Source organism: Macrobrachium nipponense, chromosome 14 (assembly GCF_015104395.2).
Source record: "Macrobrachium nipponense isolate FS-2020 chromosome 14, ASM1510439v2, whole genome shotgun sequence".
In the NCBI taxonomy this organism is placed as follows: domain Eukaryota; kingdom Metazoa; phylum Arthropoda; class Malacostraca; order Decapoda; family Palaemonidae; genus Macrobrachium; species Macrobrachium nipponense.
The window spans coordinates 25,806,159-25,833,096 of NC_087207.1; the positions used below are offsets into that span (position 1 = coordinate 25,806,159).

A 26,938-nucleotide genomic window follows, 5' to 3' on the forward strand; every position below is an offset into this window, starting at 1 on the left:
ACTTTGCCAGTGGACAGAGTGTATTAGGCCTACAGTTGTATGGCTCAGTCTAACCCATAGTTGGTAGACCTACCCAGCAAAGTTGCTTCCCAGTCAGGGATGTCTCATCTCGCCCGTCTCTGGCTTTTGCCTCTTTGATTTCTTAACTGTCTGTCATTGGTAATGAAATTAATTTTTATATTAATAGGGTAAATGACCAGGCTGCAAACATCGTCATGGAAAATTCACCTTTTCACTCGATATTGTATAAAAACAACAAAATGAATCCCTGTAAGCAAAACCTTTCAAAAGATCGAAGTTTCATTAACAAAATGAGGTAGCAATAGGAAACTGCCGTATAAACTATGTGAAGTCTTCATAAAATACCTAAGTGTTCAAGACAATTTTGAATCCAATATGACTCTTGGGGTTTTGGGATGGTTGTTTGGGGTGTATTTTTGTTAGAAATTATTTTTGTTTTAGAATAATTTATCATATATTTTTGTTAGAATTATCAAATTTGGCATTGAACTGTTAAAATAGGCAGTTATAAGATTTTACAGTAGTTTAAGGGGTACAGGGTATAAATATGTATACCTGTACTTTATAGCAAAAGCACACAGTCAGATGTATATATTACATTGAAATGTCGGGAGTTTCTTTTATTGTGGAGTTGGCTTGGATGATTTAGTCCATAATCTCGGTGAGCTTCTGTGTTAATTTTTAATTTTTTGTTACGACCTGGATATTGTAAATGATATTTACCTGATGCTGATAAGATGACCATTGGGGACCGAGAAGTTGTTTACCGCATGTAACAGGGTAGATGGCTATTGCTTTATTGCATTTAGTGTTTTATGAGTTTAATACAGAAAATTGGTAACTGGTAAATGTGATCTCATGAGCAAATATGTGTATTACTGAAATGAATACTAGATAACTGTAGGAAGTATTATATACAGCATAACTATATCTTTACTTGTGATTTTCAGAGATGCAGCTACAATGGCTTTGAACCATTTTGCTCAAGGAAAGAGACATTTAATTGTTGGAGACATACCATCTGCAGTGAATTCTCTCCAGGTAGGTTTCAAGGTTATTATTTTGTAATATTGCACGTTTTTTAATGTTCTTTTGACATTTTTCAGTATAGTTTAACATTGTTTCATAAATACATAGTATTACAGTAGCTTGTGGATATCATGATATACTAGTACAGTACTGAGCAACATTTCAACCCTGTACGTTCTTTTTATTTATCACATTTTTTAAGGAATCTGCAAATAGATAAAGTCCAACAATAGTTGATATGGTGGGGGGTGTCACCCAGTCAAGTGTTTGCACAGTGTGATCTAAGCCATATCTTTTGTTCTCAAATGTCTTGTTTAAGACATACTTGAGCAAGCACTTGGGCTTCTAAAGGTAGCAAAATATTGTAAGATTTTAAGTATTCGATTGTTGAAGGAGGGCTCAAGTGATTTTGAGACCCTAAGCACTTTTGCCATAATTGCTACTTGTTAACAGTTGCTATAACTGTATTGGTATCCTTATTAGTTTTCTTTATAGGATCTTACCACTTGCAGGGTGCCTTAATGGGCACATGGTTGATGGTCCTAAACTTGTTTGCAGCATCCTTGCATTGCTTGGTGGCCTTTACTCTGTATCCAGTTGTTCTAGGGTCATTGCCCTGTGAATTAATCACTGAGATTTCTTGACCTAAAAAATACTGTGCATTCATGTCATGCATTGCCCTAATTCTAGCTATTCAGACTAATTCTGAATTATACTCATTTATATTGTTGAAAATTTTGTGAACTATATATCTAGAATGATCCTGTTCTTTTGTGAAGGAAACTGACATGATTGTCTCACCATGAAGTTAGTGTATATTAAACACAGTGCTTATACAAGGAGAGGATATTGGCAGTCATTGAATAGCCTTCTACATTCCTATAGATTATGTATCCAAAATATAGTCGGGAAAAGAAGGTATCGGAGGGTTTCTGCACGAAATTTTGCTTATCATGTACTGAATTTACAGGAGGCTTGTAAGTTACTGGCTGATCAGTATGGAGAAACTGCACCAGAGTGTGGCGATGCATATTTCTGTTACGGCAAAGCTTTACTGGAAATGGCACGCATGGAGAGTGGAGTGATTGGGAATGCTCTTGAGGGAGGTAAGTCAACAAAATGTTAGCGTATACTAGAGGTGTTGAAATGTATTGTTCATTAATATGTACTCAGTTTTAAAAAGCTATACTCTGACCCTTGGACATTTTGGGGGTGAAATTCCACAGAGGTGGCAATATTGAGAATTAACACACATTGGAACTGAGTCTGTCAGTTGATTGCATTTATTATGGTAACATTTTTATTTGGATTATTGCTAATTTTTGCATCGTCACAAATTTTTTTTTATTTGATGGAATTTCTAATTATGTTTGGTTTTAACTCCAAATTGAGACATATATGAAACTTTTGCATGTAACTTTTTAAAATTGAATTTTATGTTCAGTTTTAACTCTACAGTTAGTATCAATCTGTTTTGCATGTAACTTTGAAATTGAATTGCGCATTAAACTCATTTTAAATACTAATTATTACTTTAAATGGATGGAATACCTGCACAACTCTAATTCACTGTCCCTTGAAATATGTGCAGCTTCATAGAATGTTGAAAACCTTAAATCCGGCTAACCCATTTTGTATCCATTAGTGTACTTTTCTGCCCATTTTATATCAAGTTGCCTTTGGGATGTGAATCCAGTAAGGCTTATGCTTTGCCAAGACTGATGTGCATTTTAACAATTTATTTTGAAACCACCCAAGTCTTGATTGTTACTGAGTACAATTTATCATAAAACTTTACTTGGGTTTGATACCACCATTATTTTCATTCATAGTTGATCATGTTTTGTTGCAGTATCCTTGCTTTTCACAATTTTTTGGTAGTTTTATGTTGAATTCAGAGATGTTGAGACTTCCTTGAGATGATCATCATCATAACTGTCAGAAGTCTTAAGCACGTCTCAAAGTTTGATAATTTGTGCATGGCTTTCTAGATATTCATTTTGCAAAATTTTGTTTGTAACCCAGTGAAAGTATTATTTACCGAGAATTTTTAAATTTGCTTGATTTATTTGAGCCATAGATAATATGTTACATAGAGCTGTTGTAAAACTGAAATGTAGATAGAGGAGACCTTTTAGCATAATAAAGGTACAGTATTATGTTAATGGTAGTACCCTCTTACAAAACCAGTCTCATGTCCCACTTGTAATTTGGTCAGAATTGCTTTATATAAAAGTTCCAAAGTGATGGTTACAGAGTTAAAGTTTGAACTCTTCAGTTCCAGTATGCTGTTGGGTAGATTACAAGTGTAAGGGATGAGTAGTAGTGTTAGCATTTTAAGTCTATTTTTTTATTTTACTAATGTGGTTCTGTACACAGCAGAAAGAATTTACTTTGTCTGAAGTGGTAAGAGTTAATTCAAGGCATAGTATAGCTCAGATACTTTCAGTACCTAAGGAAGAAGATGCAGAGAAATCTGAAGCCAAGAAACCAGAGGGGCCCAAAGGTAATGGCAGGAGAAAATACTGTGTACTGTAGTTAGAAAATCCATAAAGTAGTTTGGACTATGTCCTGAGTTATTCAGGACTAATATTTTTGTATACCTGATTTTCTTCTGTGTCACTTCATGCAATGACAGTATATTGAAATGACAGGATTTTGTCAAAATGCTGAACTGGTTTAGGTTTCTTCAGATACATACTGAAGTTTTTTTTTTTTTTTTTTTTTTTTTTTTTTTTTTTTTTTGTTAGTTAAAATGATTGATTGATTTAGTCCATAGGTTGAATTAGTAGTTTGGTTGAGATAACCTGTCAGGTGAGGTAGGAGGGTTTTGGATTTAATATCTAAAGCTCCAGAGGTTTAGTTTACATTATTATAGTTTCTAATTGTTAATAGATTATAGAGGTTATTTTTATCAGTTCTCTTTGGAGTTTTTTTGTCAGGTCTTCTGTGCTTTTCATATTCAAACTGGCTGCACAGCATTGTATCTCCTTTCCCAAACGCAAGTTATTTTTTTTTTCTTTCCTCCATGTCTCGCATGATTCTCTATAGATGGGTACTGTTTGTGGGTTCTTCAAGCAGCATGAAAGGTGATGCTAAGGGTACTTTGCAGCTTTCCTATTATTCCCTAGTCATATTGTCATATTTTGATGAACTTCTTGGTCTTTGCTTCTCTTGCTGTCCTAAATGCTTTTCTCTATTCAATTTTTAGTCCTCACTTAAGGAAAGTCTCAGGCAAGTTGTTTGAGTAGTCACAGGATCTGCTCATACAGTAAAAAAAAAAATACTTTATTACGTGAGAAGTAAGCTTGGAAGTGTATTGAAACAGCACCTACTGAGACCAGAATTCTTTGCTGTCTCACTTTTCTGGCCCTTTCGAGGCATGGCTGTTTGTTGCATCTTTTGTGCTGCCTCCATGTTACTGGTAAAAATTTAGTACTGGGAGATATTTAGTTGTATAATCCTGTGGACCACTGAATTCAGGTACACTAGTTTTTCATTCCCAGACCCTTTATAGGTCAAGTCAGTGAAGGTTGAGTGAAGTTTTCAATCTTCAGTCTTCCATTAGTTCTGCTGTTCAGTGACATCCTTGGGAGATTATGGTTTTTTCTTCCTTCTGACTAAATGGCTATTGAAGCTTTGTAGGGTTGTTGAGATTATAATGGTTTTTATTACACATTTCTTAAAGCTGCTAATCATGGAGCGGGTGCGCTCCTTCCTTCTCTGTGCTCTGATTTGCAGGACTGGGCATGCACACTATAGGCCTTTTAATCTTGAATGAAAATGATTTTGGTGGCTGGGATACTCTGGTTCATGTATGTAAAGAAAAGAAATATCAAGTTTGTAAGGAAAACGTATTATGGAATAAAAACTTTTCTATAAGGCCCTGCACTTAATGATTTTCCTCCTCCTAACTGCTCATGATTTGTTCTCTGTTAGCTACTGTTTAACTACAGTACCCTATTACAATATTTCATGCAAGAAAAATTGGTGGTTCTATTTCTATATTTATATACTGCTTCACGTCAACCCCCGTGTCTTTTAACCGAGGTCTTGTATTTCCATAAATGTCTTATGGCTTTTTTGTCTTATTCTGATGTCAAGGAAAATGAAGCTAGAACTTTTCCATCAGGATGCAAGGGTTCTGCCTTTTTTACTAGTAGGATCTTGTATAACCCAGAATGTGAAGGTTGGCCTGAAATTCTTGTAATATTGATGGGTTTCCCACCATTTTGTAAGGCAGTAAGATATATTCATAGGCTTTTTTTTTTTTTTTTTTTTTTTTTTTTTTTTTTTTTTTTTTCTCCCCTCTAAAAGCAGGTTCTTGTCTTTTACACTAAAGTATTGAATTTTTAAACATCTAACTTACCTGGTAGTTATATATATATAGCTTAAGTCCCTGTGACGTCACGGCAGAATTCAAAACTCGCGGCAATCGCCGATTGGGTAGTCAGGTGTACCACCTGTGCGCCCTCTATCCAGGTACCTGGAACCATTCCAACTATTCCTCAGATCTTCCCTGCTGCCTTTTCGGCTAACATCGTGGAATTTTACTCGCTTTCGCCCGTGTTTTTCACAATTGATTTGGTGAAGTACACTTTGGCTTTGGCTTTCGCTTGTTGTTGGGTGTATGTAGATCATCTTGATAACGATAATGAATCATAATGAATGATGATGATAAGAGAATGTTTACATTATTATTGTGACAATTGCTTATTCTTGATCTCTCTTTCGCATTTTCTAAACATGGCTGACTCTGCTTCGAGTGTAAGAATGAGTGAGAGGATGTAATTCTTGGTTTGTTAAACCTCGATAGATTCTCGTTAATATTATGTAAATTGAGAAGCAAGAGTGATCATTTGCATGATACAAGGAGAAAATGACTGGATAGGTATTATTGCTATGTGCGAAATCTTGAAAATAATAACATCAGGAGAGCGAAGAGTATTATGTCTCGCTCTTCTAGAGATAGGGAATTAACAATTCACTTTCCCTTGCTAGTGGTCCTATTGACCCTGCTTTCATAGTAATAGTTTTTATTCCCCCTACTGAAAGTGTTGGTCCAACTTTATAGGACATGATTGCGACCATTCAAGCCTTTGGTAAAGGTGTAATCCCCTGTGGAAACGGAGAAATCGTGGTCGAATGTGAGAGATTTTAGAATCACAAGTTACATTGTTAAAATCAGTGCAAATGCAAGTGCAGTGGAGGGTGCGACTGCTCGAACCTGTTGTGCTCCTAGTCCTAGACCTCTTCCAAGCTCACCAACCCCTGTGAGAAGGAATGTTGACTGACAAAGGGAGGCGAGAGGCTTTAGCTACCGAGTGGCCGTCCCTTCGAGCGTACCTGTTGACAATCCCCAGGACGTTCACGCCTCGCCATAGGAAGGCGAGTAGAAAAATTATTATGTTTTTTTCGATTGATACGGCTCGGATCTATCGTACTCCTGGTCCATAGACCTCTTCCAAGCTTACCAACCCCTGTGAGAAGGAAAGTCGACCGACGAAGGGAGACGAGAGATGAGGAGATTTTAGCTCCCGAGTAGCCGTCCCCAGGACACTCATACTCGCCATTGGATAGGAGAAGTTAAAGTATTTTCTTCGTCGTCTGACGATGCAGTACCCAGACGGGGCTGGCGTTAAACTTCAAAATCTAGATCCTTCATAAGAAGAAGATCATGAGTGACGCAAAGCGTCAAGAACTGTCAGGATGTAGCATTGCAGCAGTCCGAACAGATTTTAGTCCGATTACGAAGACAAGAGGAGGTTGGAGAATGTCAGTTTCCCCCACCAAAAGCAGTAAGATGTCGCACAGGCGGCCATCTGCTTCGGTGGCAGACGGAAAGACGTCTGACACGGTTGGTCCTTTTGTCGAAAGCAGTAAGATGTCGCACAGGCGGCCATCTGTTTCGGTAAAGGACAGACAGATGTCAGACGCTTTTATGCCTTCTGTACATTCCTCTTCCTTCTTCGCTTTGGTCTTCGTCTCCGGATGTTTCATTGTTTGATGTAGATAGATACTCCGTATCTGTTTATATTCAGCATATACAGAAAAAACTATCTTCATACATGAAGATCTGCCAGATGGCTCTACATGACGCCCAGCGTCAAATACATAAGCATAGTGACGACGGACGTCAAAGAACCGAACGTCAATATGATCATGGCAAATCAATCAACGTCAAAGTCATATACATCATGACGTCGGTATCCGACATGACGCCGAGCGCCAAGAGTTGGAGCGTCAAGAGACAGACGAGCGTCAAGAGGATAATGACGCTAAGCGTCAAGATCCTAAACGTCAGGATGGTGCAGAGCGTCAAGATCATAAACATGATGAAGGATCATATACAGCATGATCTTGACACTAAAGATCCCAACGTCAAGGGGATCATGGCTTTGTACAAGTAGATCTTGAACGTCAGGATCATAAACAGCATGATCCCAGGCACTTGAGCATCAGGATCATAAACATCATGACGCTGTTCACCAAGTATCCAATCCATGGGTGTCAGGATCATATACAACCGCCAAGGGGATCATGGATCCGACCTTCTAGATCTTGTACATCTGGATCATAAATGATCGTCAGGATCATAACATCAAGACGCTAGACATACCAAAAGATCCATGGGTTGGTCCAAGGGCATCATATACAAATGTCAAGAACATCATAGAGCAAAGCGTCAATAGCTTGACTGTCAGGATCATATACATCATGGCGCCGGACGTCAGCAAGACGTCGCTACTTATATTTGATTACATTCAGGAGAAAGGAAACTTGATAACGTCCTTTCTCCTGTGAGTACCTTAGAGCCTGTTTCAGATGAAGAGCATTCAAAGGAACAACATGCTTCATCAGATTTGAAAAGACTTATAAAGGTCTGTAATGAGATTTTCCAGAGAGCTTTATTCCAGCTACTCCTTGTTCCCCTCCTTCAGAGTTTACGCTTGGGAAAATCGTTCAAATATGACAAACTTTACAAAGAGGGGTTTTGTCTCCCTCTTCCAAGAGAACTCTAAAGGTGATGCATAACTGGAGGCAAACGAAGAAAGAACAAATTACGACAGTTTTCTCGTTTTCCCCCAGCAAAGTTAGCATCCAGCTCGAGTGTATAGTATGAGACGAGAGAAGCTCTTGGCCTTGGAATTCTTTCTTCGACCCAAAGGGACTTCTCGAGTGTGGTGGGTTCTTTTCGACAAACAACTATGAACAGAACCAAAGTGCTTTAGTCGACTTCAGAATTAGATCAACTCGTCAGAGAAGTGTTCAGAGCTTTCGAGTTTTAACTTTTTGGGAACGTAGAGCGTCAAGGTTTTCACACCTAGACGACAGACTTCAATATTCTGAGCAACAGGACGTATGGACTCCAGGACGCCAGGCGTCAAGATTCTGGACGCCAAGACGCTAGGCGTCAAGAAACTAAAAGTCAGGAAGTCGATCGTCAGATTCTCTACGACAGAGCTCCAAAAGTCAAACTGGACACCAGACGCCAGGCGTCAAGAGGCTGGACGCCAAGACGCCGGACGTCAAGTATTTGAAAAGCAGGATGCCAAATGTCATGAATTATTCTTTCCTTACTTATGAGGTCATACCCATTCATCGGGCTTGTTTTATGCGCCTCTTTCAGCACAAAAGTTAGTGAATGAAGTCTCCTCTGCCTTAACCCAGAAGGCCACGCAGGACTTAATATCGAGAATTCTCGATAATTGTTTTTACGATAATCGGGAACCTTGCAGAATGCTCGAATTCCTGTGATTTCTAGCATTTGCAAGAATATCTACTACTGGAGGAAGAATATCTCTCGTTAGATGACCAACCCTGGAATACACAAGAACGAACCCGAACATCCAGTTTAGCTTGAACTTTTGTCGGTTTTTTTTTTTCAATGTTTACTATTGAAGCTTTCCTTCGGGGAAGACTTCTTTCCTTTACTCTCTTGACTAGAGAAGGAAAGGTGTAGATTTCCAATCCGTATTTTAATTTTTCGAAGGGAAAAGATTTAGGATGGAAGTCATTTGTACAGAAGCCTACAAATATACGATGGATATTACCCTCGAGAAATAATTCTGTTAAGCAGTTGAATTGTCCAGGGGGCAGTCGCATACCGTAGTCAATTCTACGGTTTGTGACCAAGACGACTTCGGTCTTAATAGAACTGCAACTCGGGACTGTCTATCTTCCCAAGAGTTAACAGTTTCGATTTTAAAATACTATGGTATGGTCACGACAAAACCACATCAGTTTTTTTTTTTTATTTACTGAAATCCGTTTCGTTTAAATATAATTGCTCGAGCATAATAGATTCCTTTTTCTTTTAACGCTCGATTATTCTAGCTGAACGCATTCCTTAGAGGAATGAATTACCTGGCAACTCGGATAGCGAGTGAGCAAGAACTGAGTAGACTGAGACTACAGAAAGAGAAAGGCAACCCAGTACCAGCTGGTTCTCCGAGACGTAGTGTCTTTTTATGTCTCTCTCCCCTACAATGATTGACTACCGAACCTGTTCTCTGTACAACAATATCAGACTTACGTCTCTATTTAACAGGGATTCTCGCATACATGTATGACATCTTCGGCATCCCCTTGGATATTGCAAGAATTTTCAACAGATATATATATTCTGGGCTTTTTCATCTTGGCATTTACCGCACAGTAACAGGCATTTACCGCACAGTAACAGAAGTCTTTACTACTCTCCCGCTGTATCGCATTGCGATAATGCAGAAGGTCTCTTCAGACTTCTGAGTTTGTCTGCAAATTATCTAAATAAAATAGCTGTTAGCTGTTAGCGTTGTCAGTCCTTTGTAAGCGGAGCTATGGAATCTTGAGAATCCTTCTCTCGATTCGGCTGTAAAGACGTAGGTTGCATTCGCTCTCCACCTTTGTCTTCAATGAAACTTAGTGTTGTTTACTTCTTAGCTGAGATTCATATGCTAGGAGAATGTCTTGCCATAAAGGACCTCGGTCTCTAAAGGGCAATTGACTCGGCCCTATTGGGCACATGACTTGAGAGAATCAGCAACTCTTTAAGGGATTCACTACCTCACTGTCCAGCACCAGTGACAAACAAATAGATAATTTGTATTGTCTCTCGACATAACCTTTTTAAAAAGCAAAAAATCATGTGACTTGCTCGGATACTTGGACTCTACGCCATCGAACGCAGTCAATAAACAGATCTCAGGGCGCCTGAGTCAGTTACGATCTACGCTGTAGACTTAGTAGGTTGTTCCAGATCAATCATTACTTCATCCTAATAGATTGTCCCAGCAACCATACCATGGACATCAGCCGTGGAGTGTCGCTGTCCTATCCATTGCCGAGAAGAATCATCTTCGCTGCAAAGGGATAGCACAATAAGAGACTCTTCGCTGCAGACTGTAAGAGAAGTCGTATCATTTCGACATCGACCATTAAGCGATACGTAAACATGTTCGGAGAGGTCTTCATTGACAGGAACTTAGACGTGTCTGAATATGAAGATCTCCAAGACCTTCTCAGACCTTTCGACACGACTAAAGAAAGACTACAGTCCCCTCCAGCATAGAATCTGGACGTAGTCCTGAAGTTTATCATGAGTGAAAGGTTCAAACCTTTACAGGAAACATCATTTAAGAACCTCACCGTATAAAACTCTCTTCTTAGTTGGTCTAGCTACAGCAAAAAGAGTCAGTGAAATCCATGTCTTCAGCAAAGCTGTAGGGTTCAGACAGGGCAATGCTATCTGCTCTCTATAGCTGGAATTTCTAGCGAAGAACGAACGCCCTTCTCTGCCCTGGCCCAAATCGTTCGAGATTCCAAACCTGTCGGAGCTCACAGGTAAGGAATTAGAGAGAGTTCTTTGTCAGGTAAGGGTCCTGAAGCATCACCTGAAAAGAACAAAGCAATTATGTGCCAATTCAGAGGGGCTTGAGTGTTTTGTCAGAAAGCCCTCTGCAAATGTCAAAGAATGCGCATTCCTTTTTCATTAAGAACCTTATAAGGGAAGCTCATTCACAATATTGTGAGGCGGATCTCAAACTGTTGAAGGTCAAAGCACATGAAGTTAGAACAGTGACAACATCTGTAGCTTTCAGACAGATCAGGTCTTTACAGAGTATAATGGACTCTACTTTCTGCAAAAGTAAGTCAGTGTTTGCCTCACACTATTTGAAACTTGCAGACTCTTTACGAAGACTGTTGCACTTTGGGACCATTCGTAACAGCGAATGCAGTAGTGGGAGAAGGAGCTACCCCTACAATCCCATAACCTAATACCTTTTTCCTTCCTTGGAACTGTTGAATTTTTATGGTTGTTTGTGGAGACTGGACGCAGGCTTCCACAACCATTGATTTTCAGTCAGGTGGTCATTTTGTTCCTTGGTAGCGCCCGGAACAAAGGTATTAGATGAGGTCCTGTCACATAGAGGTTATGCACCGGTTGACAGCTCCTTGAGGTCTTCAGCCCCCTGGGTGGATCGCTGTATCTCTTAAGGAAAGCTGACATAATGAGGCACGAGATTATTAAAGTAAGCTTCCTTAAACAGGTACGAACCCATAAGTTTGTTTATTAACTCTTATATCAATTCCAACGATGTTGGCTGTCTCTGACCCTCCACCAAAGGTGTCAATCAGCTATATATATATAACTACCAGGTAAGTTAGATGTTTAAAAATGATATTTTCATATTAAAATAAATTTTTGAACATACTTACCTGGTAGTTATATATATATAGCTTAAGTCCCTGTGACGTCACGGCAGAATTCAAAACTCGCGGCAATCGCCGATTGGGTAGTCAGGTGTACCACCTGTGCGCCCTCTATCCAGGTACCTGGAACCATTCCAACTATTCCTCAGATCTTCCATGCCCCTAGTCTCTAGAGGGGAGGAGGGTGGGAATTAAATTATATATATAACTACCAGGTAAGTATGTTCAAAAATTTATTTTAATATGAAAATATCATTTCATGATGGGAGCTATGTTCTTATTAACTTTTGTATTGATAGATTTTTTTTTTCTTCATTGCATCTGTAATTAGTAGTGGTTTATAGACTTGAGAAATACATAAGAATTGATCTATTTGGAATGGCATAATTGATTTCTGTTTTTCACGTAGTATTCTAAGTTTTACTATATATAGAATGATTACAAAACAAGAATGAGTTTTATTTCGAGATTTTAATTGAATTGCAGAATTTTTCACTTTTTAGTTGTTTTGATTTCTTTTGGGTGGTTTCTTTCATATCTGGGAACTTGAACGATAGGCAAGAGTTCATATGAATGGTAGGTGTAATATCAATAAAGTGGAGCTTACATTAACTTGTAACATTGAAATGTTACATTGAGAATTTCAAATATCAGGTTTAAAGCATTCCACTATGCTAATAGTCAGTGGTAGATCTTCAGAATAGGTGTTAGAATTGAAAAAGATGATTTGGAAATAATGCAGGTTAGCTGGAAGATATATACATATATGATCTGTTGCCTTTGACAGAGGAAGGAAGTGTTGAGAACGACGATGAAGATTCGGAAGGTGATGGAGATTCTCAAGAGGGTGAAGGGGAAGGGGAAGGGGATGGTGAATCTCAGGATGGTGAAGAACAAGAAGGCGAAGCACAAGAAGGTGAAAATGAAGGTGAAGGTAGGTCTAGAATTTTTGCTTTCATTTCTAGGCCTGTTTTTATCATAAGAACCACCCAGGTACCATCGTCTTCTGAATTACATTGGTTTAGTGGTGAAAGAGGCTTGCTTGGTTCTGAACAATGTTGCTCAGATTATTATTATTCAAAGGAGATAGTCATAAGGTTTGAGGTAATGTCAGTGAAAACAATAGTTAGGACAGCTTTGTGACTGATGAAAATGTTTAGGTAACTTTAAATACTTCCAGGTTGGTTTGACCTCTTGAAAGTGCAGTGATGTAATCTTATTCCTAACTGTTAAGATTCTGATGACATTTGTAAGATGTTTTAGCTAATTTCACTTTTTAACTTTTCATGTATACCATATTTAGTTTCTAAACACATACATATCAGTGAAGATCAAAATGACACCATAACCATCTGTATAGTGTGGAAAGTAAATTTTTCAAGCAATGGATAGAAATTGACATTTTGATATTAGAAGTAAATTGTATTATAAAACTAATACATGTTTTTCTTACAGGGGACAAAACGGAAGAGGATGAAGAAGAAGTTTCAAACTTACAGCTATCTTGGGAAATGCTGGAATTAGCTAAGATTATCTTTGAGAAGTAAGAGAGCTTTATTTTATTAAATATACCTTTGAGAGTATTATCGTTGAATTTTCTGGAGTTTGTTTACGCATCATGTGCTATATCGATTTTGTTTAATCTTGCAGACAGACAGATACCAATCCAAAAATGAAAGAAAAAGTTGCAGAAGTGTTTCTCAAACTGGGAGAAGTTGGCTTAGAAAGTGAGAATTACACTCAGGGCATTGAAGATTTCAAACGCTGTTTGGAGATTCAAGTAAGTTGTTCAGTGAACATCACTGATTAGATTGTAGCCTTATCATAGTCTTATAATTTTTTGTGGCACATTTAGCCATATTTATTATTTTAAGAGTAATTTTTTATATGATTTAGGGGCTTAAGAATGAAAAACCCCTATTTTGGGGAGTTGTGGGCTACTGCAGCATCCCTTTGTTTCTCAAGTCATTTTTGCCCTTACTTTTGTTTCATTTTACCAAGCGGGCCCCCTTCAACTTTTAAATTGTTCCAATATTTATTTCATTTAAGAACAAATCTCTTTGGACTAGTGTTTGACGAGAAATTGTTTATGGTCCCCTTGAATGATGACAGCAAAATTATAAAAAAAAAAAAAAAAAAAAAAAAGGTGATTTATTGTATGTGTGAGTTGATGTCTAGGTAACAAGCCAGTTTTAAGGTAATTTTCAAGTTTGATGTGTTACATTCTAATGTTCATTGATTTTGTTTGACTGTTTTGGGAGAGTAATCAACAGTTAGTTTTTAAAAGAATCTATTACAGTAATCCTTCAATTGTCTGGATCACCATTATCTGGAACTTGGCATTATCTAACACCCAGACCAAGGACCAGGGCCCCAAAGATATATGTACGTATACATATAAATTTCAAAGAATTTGAAAAAACTGCTTTCTGGTGGTTGGCAATGTTGCACAGCCTCGAGAAAATATTGGTATCACTGCTTACACTCGACAACAAAAGGGTTTTGGGTGGTGTGGGCCCCAGGAGAAGTTTCCAGGGTAGGATGGCGATTCAGATGGATGGCTGGGTGCCATTAGAGAGGAGGGGCAGTAAAGCTGTGTAGAGGAATGCGCTCAGAGAAGGGGGTTGCTTTACAAGGTGGGTGGAGTTTGAGAGCAGTTTCCCTGGTTGGGAGGGAGTTGGGATGCACTGTTGTATGGGTGAATTAAGAAGTAGTAAGAGAAGGTAAGGGGAAATACAGAAAAAAGAGTTGTTCCGATACGTAATACAAACCCTCGGTCCTTTAACAATAGGAAGGTAACTAGCGGCAGCTGGGACGGTCGTAAGCTTCGCACAAGGGGAGAACGGTAGTTAACTGCTTGTCCGGTCGTGCGCCCGCCGCGCGCCCGGCGGTGAAGAATCACTTTTGCTTTCGGCCGTGTGTGACAGGACGTGTTCGTCATCGCTCTGCCCGCTATTTTCGGTCGTGTGCTTTGGATGTTACAATTTCTTTCTGACTGGTTTGTGTGTGGTCTTGAATGAAATTGTAAGTACTTTGTTTTCATTTTTCATTGAAGTGAAGATTAATTAATCATGGATCAAGAAGAGCTTTCGCCGCGCCACCAACTGCCCGTAGAGTGTGTACCGGGTTGGAGGGGCGTAAATGGCGCGGATTCCGCTCTTACCCAGATATTGATCCTCATGAGTTATGTTTTCGGTGTCGGGGGCGAGAATGCTCCCGAACCGAACCATGTGATGTATGTGTAAATTGGTCCGAGGCGGCAGCGTGGGTGCTGTACGAGGGTAGGAAGAGGCGTAGGTTGACCAAGGAGTCGTCGGAAAGCTCTCCAGCGACTCCTTTGGTTACGGATACCTCGTCATCCTTCCTGCCTCCAGCTCAGCCCCCACGATTTGCGCCTTCCCCTGCGGGGGGGGTTTCGGAGTCCTTCTCCTCACTCGATCCGTCGAGTGTGGAGGAGGGTGCCCGATACCCGGATGTGCAATTGTATTCGGGGTCTTCCGTCCGCTCTGGGTGGGGTTCGTCCTCCCCCAGGCGTGAGGGTGCCCCTCTAACTGACCCGACTGTTCCTCCCTCAGGTGTGCCTTCTGTGAGTGACGACCTTGGACAGGTGTGGGCGTCGTTGGGACTGCAGGGCGCCCCCAGTATCCAGGGCTTGATTCAACGGCTAGCGGGGTCGGCAGTGGTAACTCATGGTGTGGTTACAACTACGACCAATACGGTGTCAACACCAGCGTACGCCGCCCCTCCTCATGTGGTGTATACGCAACACATTGCGTCAGTGACTCCAACGGCGTCAATTCAGATGCCGATCGCTGCCGTGCCTAAGAGGGGCGTGCCGCCGCCACCTGGGTTTTATGTGCTGCCGACGCCCGACTTTCGCTGCCCCAAAAGTTCGCCCCTGGATCTACCGCCCGTCCCAATGATGAGTTTGGCTGAGATGGAGAGGTCTGTGACGCCGGATTATGCTGCCGTACCTGCCGTACCTGCAGCGAGTGTTGCTGGCCCAGCCCCTCGCGCCGCTCCTACGAAGCGCGCGGTGCGGGACTCTAATGTTGATGTTGCTGCTGGTGCTGGTCCTGCTGGTGCTGGTCCTATTGGTGCTGGTCCTGCTGCTGCTGGTCCTGCTGGTGCTGGTCCTGATGGTGCTGGTCCTGCTGCTGATGTTCCTGCCGCTCCTGCCGTGCCTGCCCCTGCCCACGTCGCGTCTCGTCATGGAGGTGCTGCACCGGTCTCAGGTCTTTCCGGACAGGATCAGTCGGGGCGTGTTGCTTCGGCAATTGGCCCGACTTTTCCGTGGATGGAAGACCTGACGTCCGTCCTGAGAGAGCTGACGAAGAAGAGGAAGATGTCGTCGTCGTCTTCATCGTCTTCTTCGTCGTCTGTTGCCGCCTCTTCCCCTTCGACTTCTAAGGCTTCCAAGCCTTCGAAGGGCCCGTCTCGCTCTGGCGTGACGGGGGGTGCTTCTGCTGGTCCTCCTGTTCCCTCGGGAACGGGGCCCGTCTCCTCTTCTGAGAAGAAGAAGAAGACGGGGACCAAGGATGTGCTGGCTACTGCTGGTACATCCGCGCCTGGTCTTAGTAGCACTGCTGCTAAGTCAGGTACCGGCTCGACTTCTCGTTCGCGAGAAGGTCCGAGTGTACGGTCTCCTTCGGGCGACCGTGCAGCCAATGTCAAGACGCCTGAGCTTGCTCACCGTCACGACAGAGGCACGGAGCAGAAGACTGTCGAGAGTCGCGCAAGTGACGCTCGCCAGGCCAGCGGCCGCTCTCGTAGCGACCAGCCGGTACCTCGGTTGACGTGACGGTCTCTGACCGGCCACGGGTTGAGGCTGAGAAGAGGTCCCCTCGACCAACGGCACCAGCTTCGGCTGGTACCAGCGGTTTGACGTGCCGTGAGGACGCTCACCGGTCTCACCGCGAAAGCGAGCTCTGCAGATCACCTGACCGCCGCTCCCACAGGGACCGGACGGAGACGGTGGCCAGCAGCAGCTCGTCTGACGCACGAGATCGGGGTCGACGTGCTCAGTCGAGCCGCTCGCCACAGGTGAGCGGCACGACCAGGCCTGCAGCACGATCCCCACCGCGGGTTGGTGATCGGCTGCAGCCCCCCACGTACGCTGGTCCTGCCAGCGAACGGGGGGAGGGGGGGAGCGTCAGGTCTGTCTCTCCTATACCTTCAACTTCCTCGGGCTACACCGGGAAGAGCGAGGTACCCAGGATGTGATCGTGAGAGGTGCGCCGCTCACGATCCCGCCACGACGACGCACGAACCAGGCATGGTTGTAGGACCAGCCAGGTCGTACGCGCAAGTGGTTGGAGGCGACCGTCAGGGGTCTGTTGCTGTTCCTCCTTCTGAAGGAAGAGGGTCTCGAGAGCTGCTCCTGTTGGAGGGACTGGACGGTCCTACTCCTCAGGACGCTGTAACTCCTGAGATCCAGAGGAACTTTGCCCAGGTTATTGCGCTGATTTGTCAGCACAACGACCTGGGGGAAGGATCGCCGCTACCACCATCTGAGCCCACGTCCCGGCTCGAGTCATTTTGGGGCCCGAAGAGGGGAACCCAAATTGACGGTGGGACTGCCGCGATCGGAGCTTGCAGACTCAGTCCTTGACCAGGTGGAGTATTTCGTCTCAGGACGAGAGGACTCACTTAAGTCAGGACGGTCTTCCAAGCTACTTCCTCCTCCTCTGCAGCGACAGCGGAAGTTCTACGTGCCATCAGTAGATCCAATACCGCCCAAACAGGTTAACCCGGAGCTAGCTAGGCTAACTCCAGGTGTGTCCCTGCAGCAGCTCCTGTCAGAGAACCTATGGTTCTCGCAGCAGGAGGCACTGGGCCTGGAAGCTACCGCTATGGCAGCTTTCCAGGCAGTCTCTTGGTTGGATCTGTGGTCCCTCACAGTATCCAAGGTCGCGGCCGACGCCGGGGGCGCTGCCCTCGAAGACGACCCCGACTTCAGGAGACTGTGCCAGTCTGGAGGTAGGGCCATTTCCTACCTCGCCCATCAGACGGCAAACCTGTGGGCCAACTTGGTTCTCCGTCGTAGGACGCTGTCCTTACACGAGTAGCCAAGGGGGCCGGGCGTGAAGCGGTTAAATGGACTACGTAACGGACCAATGAAGAGTTCCTCCGCTCTCTTTCCCGGAGAGTATGGTGGACGCTGCGGTGGAAAGACGGCGCACTGATGACAGTGACCGTCTGGTTCACCAGGCAGTTACGAAGGTTTCTGGGCAACCTCGTACATCTGCGGCTAAGCCTAAGAGTTTAGCTAGCGCTTCCTCGGCTGCTAAGACGGCTGCTCCATCGAAGCCCCGAGGAAAGACTCTTCCTGCTTCAACTTCTAGTAAAGGAGGCCGTAACCAGCCCTCCTCCCAGCCCTCCTTTCCCCGAGGAGGTGCTGGGAAGAAGTCGAAGCGAGGTGGGAAACGCTAGGGACGGCGTTCCCCCTCACCAGCTGCCGGAAGTGGGGGGGTGCCGCCTGGCGAGCCATTGGGCAACTTGGCAGCGCTACGGTGCCGAGACTGGATAGTAGACGTCCTTCGGGAGGGATATCTACTACCCTTCGAATCTCGGCCACCCCTCACCTCCAACCCGGTCCATCTGCAGACATATGTTCTGGGATCCTCAAAGGACGACGCTCTTCGGCAGGAGATCAAGACCATGCTGACCAAACGAGCTGTAGAAGTCGTAGTAGATCGGTCACCGGGCTTTTACAGCCGCCTTTTCTTAGTGGAAAAGGCATAGGGGGGCTGGCGGCGCCCGGTGATAGATCTCTCTCCCCTGAACCGATTTGTTCGCCAGACTCGGTTCAAGATGGAGACGGCACGTTCCGTGCTGGACCTCCATCAGGGAGAACGACTTTCATGCTTTCAGTGGACCTGAAGGATGCGTATTTCCAAATACCCATCCATCAGTCCTCCAGAAAGTACCTCCGCTTCATCTTCGACGGGACGGGGGGGGGTGGTACCAATTCAGGGCACTCTGCTTCGGTCTCTCAACCGCCCCACAGGTGTTCACGAGAGTGTTCACGCTGGTGTCTGCTTGGGCCCATTCGCACGGGATACGTCTTCTGAGGTATCTCGACGATTGGCTGGTCTGGCGAGCTCCCGCTCGCAGTTGCTGCAGGACAGGGATCGACTTCTAAAGTTTTGTCGCGATCTGGGGATCGTGATAAACTACGAGAAGTCCGATCTCGAACCCAAGCAGAAGATGAAGTACCTGGGTATGCTGATCAATACGGTAGCAGCTCAAGTCCGCCCCGCAGACTTGAGGATCAGCAAAATTCAGGGAGGCAGCCGGCCGGTTCCTGTCTCGGCAGGAACAGGCAGCTCAGCAATGGCAAGTCGTGATCGGCCACCTGTCGTCACTCGAGAAGTTAGTTCCTCACGGACGTCTTCACCTGCGGTCTCTCCAGTGGAGACTAAGGGAGAGTTGGTCACAGGTAAAGGATCCACCTTACTTCCCCGTGTCCATCACGGAGAAGGTGAGGCAGGACCTAGCCTGGTGGCTCGACGACAGGAACCTCTTAAGAGGAGTGCCCCTACGCACTCCCCCCCCGGAGATGCTGCTGTTCTCAGACGCATCGACCCGAGGGATGGGGCGCACACCTGGAGGAGTTGCTGGCTGCAGGTGTGTGGGACCATCACGACAAGCACCTTCACATCAATGTCCTGGAACTCAAGGCGGCGTTTTACGCTCTCCAAGAGTTCCAAGACCGCTTGATGGGACACTCAGTGGTGTTGATGTGCGACAACACCACGGTAGTGGCATACGTCAACAAGCAGGGGGGCCTAGTGTCTCTCCCGCTACACCAGTTGACGGTGCAGGTGCACGAGTGGGCCACGGCTCATTCGATAGAGCTGTCAGCACGCTACATTCCAGGCAAGAGGAATGTAGTAGCGGACAAGCTCAGCCGTCGGGATCAGGTAATAGGGACCGAGTGGTCCCTACACCCAGAAGTGGCGGAAAGGCTCTTCAACCTGTGGGGGCGTCCAGTCATATGACCTGTTCGCCACCCGGCACAACAAAAAAACTTCAAGTTTTTTGCTCAGCCGTGCCGGACCCATGGGCAGCTGCAGAGGACGCTCTTCAACACCCCTGGGACAACCTCTTCGTCTACGCCTTTCCTCCCTTTTGTCTGATTCGGAAAGTGATCAGCCGAGCGCTGGTCACTCCCAATCTCAGGATGATCCTGGTGGCTCCCAAACGACCTCAAGCCGTTTGGTATCCGGACCTGCTGGCTCTTCTTGCAGAAGAACCGAGAGAGATGCCCCACTGGCACAACCTTCTAGCCCAGCCACACGTAGAGCGGTACCACCGAGCAGTCCAGTCCCTACAACTTTCACGGCTGGCTGTTATCCACCATCTCTTGCGAACGAGAGGCTTTTCTCGCAGCGCAGCAACAGAGATGGCTGGACACGTCAGACAGTCCTCTGCAGCTGTGTACCAGGGGAAGTGGGCCGTCTTCTGTGGTTGGATGTCGTAGACGGGATCTATCTCCTCTCAGAGCCACTCTTCAGCAGGTAGCGGATTTCCTCGTATTTCTTCGCCGAGAGAAGCTCCTCTCAGTACCCACAGTTAAAGGATATAGAGCTGCACTGGCACTCGTCCTATAAAAACTGAGGGGACTGGACATCTCGAACTCGTTCGAGATCTCCTTGCTAATGAGGAGCTTCGAAAGGTCTTGCCCACCCAAGGAGATCAGGCCACCTGAGTGGGATATGACTCTCGTCCTTAGGAGTTTGACTCGAAGACCATTCGAGCCACTCCGAGAGTCGTCAGACAGGGATCTGACCCTCAAGACCCTCTTCTTGCTGGCCCTGGCATCGGCGAAGAGAGTAGGGGAACTTCATGGTCTGTCCTTCAATGTTAAACATTCCAGGGGCTGGGGATCTGTGACGCTCGATTTCGTCCCGAATTTCGTAGCTAAGACTCAGCAATCCGTCGATCCCTGACGACAGGTTCGAGTCTTTCACAATCCCCTCCGTAATGGATTTCACCGACAACGATACGGATGAGATGCTGCTTTGTCCTGTGAGGGCGCTACGGCGCTATCTGAAGAAAACTCGACACCTCAGGTCTGAGTGTCGACGCCTCTTCGTTAGCACTGGGGTTACCAAGAAAGAAGTATCCAAGAACACGCTTTCTTTCTGGCTGCGTGAGGTGATCAGGAGAGCGTACGAGGCTGATGGTAGTGACGACATCCGTACGCTCCGACCGAGAGCCCACGAAGTCAGAGGTATTGGACCCTCTTTGGCGTTCCGCAAGAACTTCTCCGTGGCGCAGGTCCTGAAGGCAGGTGTCTGGGCCAACCAGACTACCTTCACGTCCTTCTACCTTCGGGATATTGCCCACAAGTCCTTGGATACTTTTCCTTGGGACCTGTGGTGGCTGCTCAACACGTTGTGTAAGCTTACAGCACCCGAGCAGGCAGAACAGCATCGATTCCTGTGTGACTGTAGGAATGAATGGTTGAATGAGAGTGCGACTGGCTTCTCTTCTCATCTTTCTTTCTCTCTCTACCTGTGGGCAGGAAGGGTCACGGTCGTCACCATGCTGGAAAGGAATCCGATGCAGTAAGCTACTCAACCGAGCCCCAATCTATCCCTTTAGTTAGGGATAGAAGCAAATATCCTCCACTCCCTCAACCAACAAGGGGGAAGGAGTGGATGCCTACTTGAGACAAAACCCATAACTTTATGTGGCTCCTGTACAGGAACAAGTTCTTACAACGCTGGTACGAAGAGATACGCTTGCCTCTCTCTTAGTACTTGGCTCAGAGGTCTGACCATTGATCCTGCGGTGCACACCCCGATCAATCGGACAGAGGTTTGGATCCCTCCCTTGCTCTTACGACCAGGGAGGCATTCCAAGGTTGGACGAACACCAGTCTGTTCACCAAAAAGACTCAGATTCCACCACCAAGAAGTGAGTCTTCCTATTGTTAAAGGACGAGGGTTTGTATTACGTATCGGAACAAATGACAATTTGTCGAAATTGCATTTTTCCTAACTATACAAACCTGAGGTCCTTTACATATAGTCCCACCTCATACCACCCCTCACTCTGCAACTTTTTGCATGGGCCTAAAGCAAAAAGTGATTCTTCACCGCCGGGCGCGCGGCGCGCGCACGACCGGACAAGCAGTTAACTACCGTTCTCCCTTGTGCGAAGCTTACGACCGTCCCAGCTGCCGCTAGTTACCTTCCTATTGTTAAAGGACCTCAGGTTTGTATAGTTAGGAAAAATGCAATTTTCGACAAATTGTCATATCTCGCTTAAATAAAAAAGAAAATGAATTAATAAATACAGAAAATGTATTATATTATGAGAAGAGCATTAGGGTAGTAATGCATTGCTTCTTCAGGGAGACTGTTCCTTAGTCCAACAGTGTGATGAATAAAGGACCTCTGGAACTGAGTTCTACAGGTAGAGAAAAAGGAGGTTACATTTTTTTCAACGTATTTATGCAATATTTTGTTACAAATATGGGGAAAACGGGTAGGTAATTCCCTTTTGCATATCAAGTTGTCAGGTTAAAGTGTGATGGCTGTTTGTAATCATTATCAAGTGTTTACAGTTAGCAGAATTGACATGATTATGCGAGGAAAGGTACAAAATTGCCCTTGAACACTCTTAGATTATTTATTTTTATTTTTTTATTTTAACCCCATCTGGATTTTGCCATTATCGATCGACCCTTGGTTCTATTATAAAGAATTGTGAGAAAACCCTTAGTATACATCATACTTTCATGATACGTTTCCTATTCATTGTTGGCTATTATTGTAATTTTTTCATAATGTTTTGATTTTCACTCTTGTGTTTAACTAGGGAAAATTCAGACTTAATGTTATTTACTATTTCTTTCTTTCAGACAAGTGTTCTAAATAGTGATGACAGATTTATAGCAGAGACTCAATATCAGCTTGGCATTGCATTTTCATTTGTGGATGAATTTGATCTTGCAATAGAGAGCTTCAAAGCTGCTGTTACAGTTTTGGAATGCAGAATAAGTAACCTTGAGAAAATGAAAAAGGAAAAGGCAGAGTGGACTGAAGAGCAAAGAGTCAAAGATGGTAAGTGTTCCTCTGCAGTTATTAGGCCAGAAATTAGCAATACGTAGGTTGTGTTATATAAAAGTGAAGCAACAATTTAGATTGGATAATAAATCTTTTAATTGATAACCTATTATAACATGTTTGGTCTTGGTAGAGTTAGACTTCAGTCTTAATGTATTTCATGAGTCTTTTATACTTCAGTTCTTGGAGGAATTTTGTAGTATTTACCAAAATTGGGTTAAGTATCATGGTAGTGATCAGGCATCATTCAGAGTCTTACTTCCTAGCTCAAGGAAGATATAAATTTACAAGCTGGTGGATTGAGTAACCAAGATTGGCAAGTGGCCAAACCTTAGTCAACTTTACAGACCTTTAGTACCAGTGCATACAATGCACTAACAGTGCTGTATCATAATATGATTTGGTGCTTGGGTCAAGTGACCAGATCACAAATTTTTTGGTTCATAAAACACCTGCACTCACCCAAGGTTATGTGCAGGTTTATTTATTTATGGAAAGGAATTAATCCATGTTTCAGCAGCTGATGGACAAGGACTGTACACATCCAGTTTGAGATATACTTCAATACATTTTTATGCTAAGGATCTTTGTTCTTTTACAATGAATTGTCTTGAGAATAGTTTGTAATGTTTAGCATGATGGTAATTCTATGATAATATTTTATTGCTTTAGTCAGCCTAGCCTAGAGGTTGTTTGATATAAATTATGAAATTGTGCTGGTTTCTTAATGATTTGCTTTTTGCATTTTACCTGTGATGCTGTATTCCTATTGCATCAAATTGGCATTTTTACTGGAGTTGTTTCATCTTGTAGAGACAGCTCTGAATTAGATACTGTTAGTTGGATTCATGAAAGGAGGACTATGGCATAATGACTGATACCCCATAATAGGGTACTGCTTTTGTGGTTTCATTGCTTCTTCATTTTTATCCATCTCCTTTCCCCCATAGCAGTTCAAATTTTTTAACTTATCCATACTTCACTTTCATCTTGTTTTAGAGGAAACCTGTAGCCATAAAAACTGGAGGCTAGAAGTGTGACTGAAAATTGCACATTAAACTACTTTATTATAATAAAAATGAATCTGTATTTGTTAACATTGCTGTTCCAAGCAGGACAGGATAACATTAAGTTAAATAATAATTGGTTGCAGTTGTGTACTCGTATTTTTTTTTAGGTAGCTTTAGTATTTGATGTGCTGGTTATTTAACACATTTGAATAAAGGTTATATTTACAGGGCTTAAAAATTTTGAAGGGGATGGCATTATCAGGTAAACATTTTCATTATATTTATACAGCTGCCACAAGAGTTGATCCGTTCTACACAGAGCAAGGAGAGATAGATGAGCTAAATCAGTTACTTCCAGAAATAAAAGAGAAAATAGTAGACATGGAACAGATGAAGAAAGATTCCCATGAGAGAGTTAAAGCAGCTGCAGTGAGTACTTTATTTGTCTATGTAGTTATAAATCATATTTACGAATTCTTTTATGTACTGGTAAAATCTTCTTCAGCAGTATGGGAATTTTTTTTTTTTTTTTAAGCTTTCATGCTATGTATTCATTATACTGTACATTATTTTAATTATCTATTGAAGTGTAGGTTTTTTTTTATATACAGTATGTTGAGTATTTATCTCTTGATCTTATAACTTGTAGAAAAAAAGCCTACATGGTTCTACAGGTGGGAAGATTACTTTTGTGTATTGGGGTAAGTGTATAATATACTGTATACTGATTGGAACTGTCATAAAGTCATGTCCAGTAACTGCTATACATGCTGCTATAGGAATTTACCTTCAAAATTCTGGGGTGCAATTTAGTTTGGGCCTGGAATAGGATGTCTATCAGACTAGTACTGAAAAGCTGATGCTGTTTACCTATACCTAAAGCTGTTATTCATAAGTTATACAGATATCTATAATGTAGTTTAATGCAGGCCTAACAGTTTATAGTGCCAAATGATAAAAAATAATGTCAAAAGTCTTGCAGTAATGTGTGTTTACTTGGACTGAACTGTTAGTTAAGCATATTGTTTATAACAAATCCTGAGGTGAATTATTGTAAATAGTGTATTTTTAATATCACAGCAATGTGATCTGAGACTGTGGCCAAAAGTTTTCTTGATTGCTTATGTGTAATGGAATGGATTAGGTTCACTAGTAAGTTTACAAATTTATGTAGAATGGGTGTAATTACCAGAGAGTTTCAATGTTTCAATTTGTGTGCTTAAGTATCTTGAGATAAATGTAAACAATTCTTAAGTAATTTTCTTTTAAATTAGGCAATGGAGCTGGGAAAATTAACAGGAGAATCATCTCAAGGAAGCAGCAGTTCACAGAACCCATTCTCAGGGCCAAGTACCTCCTCAAATAAAGAAGCAAAACCTATTATGGTTGTAAGAAAGAAGGTAAGTGTTTTGTGTATTTTCTCTGGAAGCCATTTGTTATGTTATTTGAAAATTTCAGTGTTAACAACAGACTTTAGTCATCCTGATTATTTTGTTCATTTTTCAATGGTTTGCTACTGATAAGATATTCTGTCAAGTTCGTCATATGCTAAAATAAGCTTTCCTTTTGTTGGAAGCAGAGAAAACTGGAAGAAGGTGAGAGTGAAGATTCTAAAAAAATAAAATGTGAAAATGGGGATTCTGCTTCAGTTGTAAATGGATCTAAAATGACAAATGGACAGACTTCTAATGCAGTTACAGAAAGAAAAGAGGTAGGGAAGAGTTTTAATTAATTTCTTTGTGGAACATGAACTTGAGTTATACATGTAATTATAAAGGATTAGTTTATCCAGACCTCTGAGCCTAATAAAGGCTCTTCTCAGACTGGTATCATTATACATGTTAAGGTGGATGAGTTGCTTATAAATGTAATGAAACAAACTTGTCTTTTATAATTTATTATAATTTTTGGTATCCATTTCTACTGTCTTTTATAATTTATTTTAATTTTTGTTATCCATTTCAGTAGAAAATTTTGAAGGATTTAGTACTTTGGTGCTTGCCAAAATATAATTTGATTGTAAATTCATGGATATAGTAGAGTGAGGAATTATAGATATTGTATACTTTTTTTCAGGCCTCAGATGATGTAGCAGCAGAACTGAAAGATAAGTCTTCAGAAACAGTGAAGAAGGTAGAACTTAAATCATTATCTTAATGTGTAAATGTGTAATTTAGGTTGACTCACTTTTCTTGTATAATTTTTGATTTTGAATACAGAGTATACATTTGTTTTAAGGATTTTCATATTTATTATATTTGGTATTAACAAAATTATGTTTTACTTAACCTTACATTATTAGAATGTATCCCAGAAGCATTTTTTGAGAGGAAAAGGTGACATTGCAATCAAATGTCATTTTAAATTTGTCATACAGCTCAGTGAGTAAATTAAGTTATTACACATGTGGAACAACAATATTAAATCGTAATTTTTTTTATGCTTTTGTCTTCGTGTGGAACAGTATGTTTGTTTCTGTAAAAGGATAATCTCCAGTCAAGATACACAAACCTATACCATCTACATTTAATATTAGTGTGTTCAATAACAGGAACCAGTCATTCAAGACTACACAAGAATGTGATAAAATGCTAGCAGATGCAACCAGAACAAAAGGTAAAGTAATAAATACAACAATAAAAAAGAAAGAAATTGTCATTAAAAGGATGTTGAAGCATGTTGTGTGATTTATGATGGAAAAAGTCTGAGAATGTTAAAATAAACCCAAAATCAGTTACCTTCATGCCTGGAAAATCAACCACACAAGCAAGCAAGTGTAGAAGTACCATGCAGAAAGAAAGGTGCATTATTATGGATCCTGTGAGGATAGTTGCCAGATTGCTAAGCAAGCTATACATTAGTAATTGGTATTATAACTGGAGTAGATACGGGAGTGGCTTAAGTATGGCAAATTTTTAACCAATTTGTATTTTTCATAACTAACAAACCTGAGGTCTTAACATTAGGATAATACTAGCGCCAAGCTGGAAACCAGTAGAATTAAAATTAAACTTGTGAGATCCAGGGACTATTGGCATCTATACCAGGTCACGGGGCATGTAGTGCCTAGAATGCCCTTGGCGTCCCGTGACCAGCCAGTTA

At 42.4% G+C, this 26,938-nt stretch overlaps 1 protein-coding gene across 1 annotated transcript; it reads left to right on the forward strand.

Moving 5' to 3' along the window:
• Positions 1 to 971: 971 nt before the first annotated feature.
• Positions 972 to 26,109, forward strand: LOC135226417 (nuclear autoantigenic sperm protein-like; the record flags this gene model as incomplete). The annotated part of the gene is given in 11 exon segments (XM_064265945.1): positions 972 to 1,062; positions 2,021 to 2,156; positions 3,500 to 3,556; positions 12,533 to 12,679; positions 13,201 to 13,288; positions 13,396 to 13,525; positions 22,622 to 22,823; positions 24,126 to 24,265; positions 25,111 to 25,236; positions 25,413 to 25,547; positions 25,913 to 26,109. Coding segments are annotated over 11 exon segments (1,333 nt in total), but the record flags the coding sequence as incomplete, so codon positions are not given.
• Between the last annotated feature and the right edge of the window lie 829 nt (positions 26,110 to 26,938).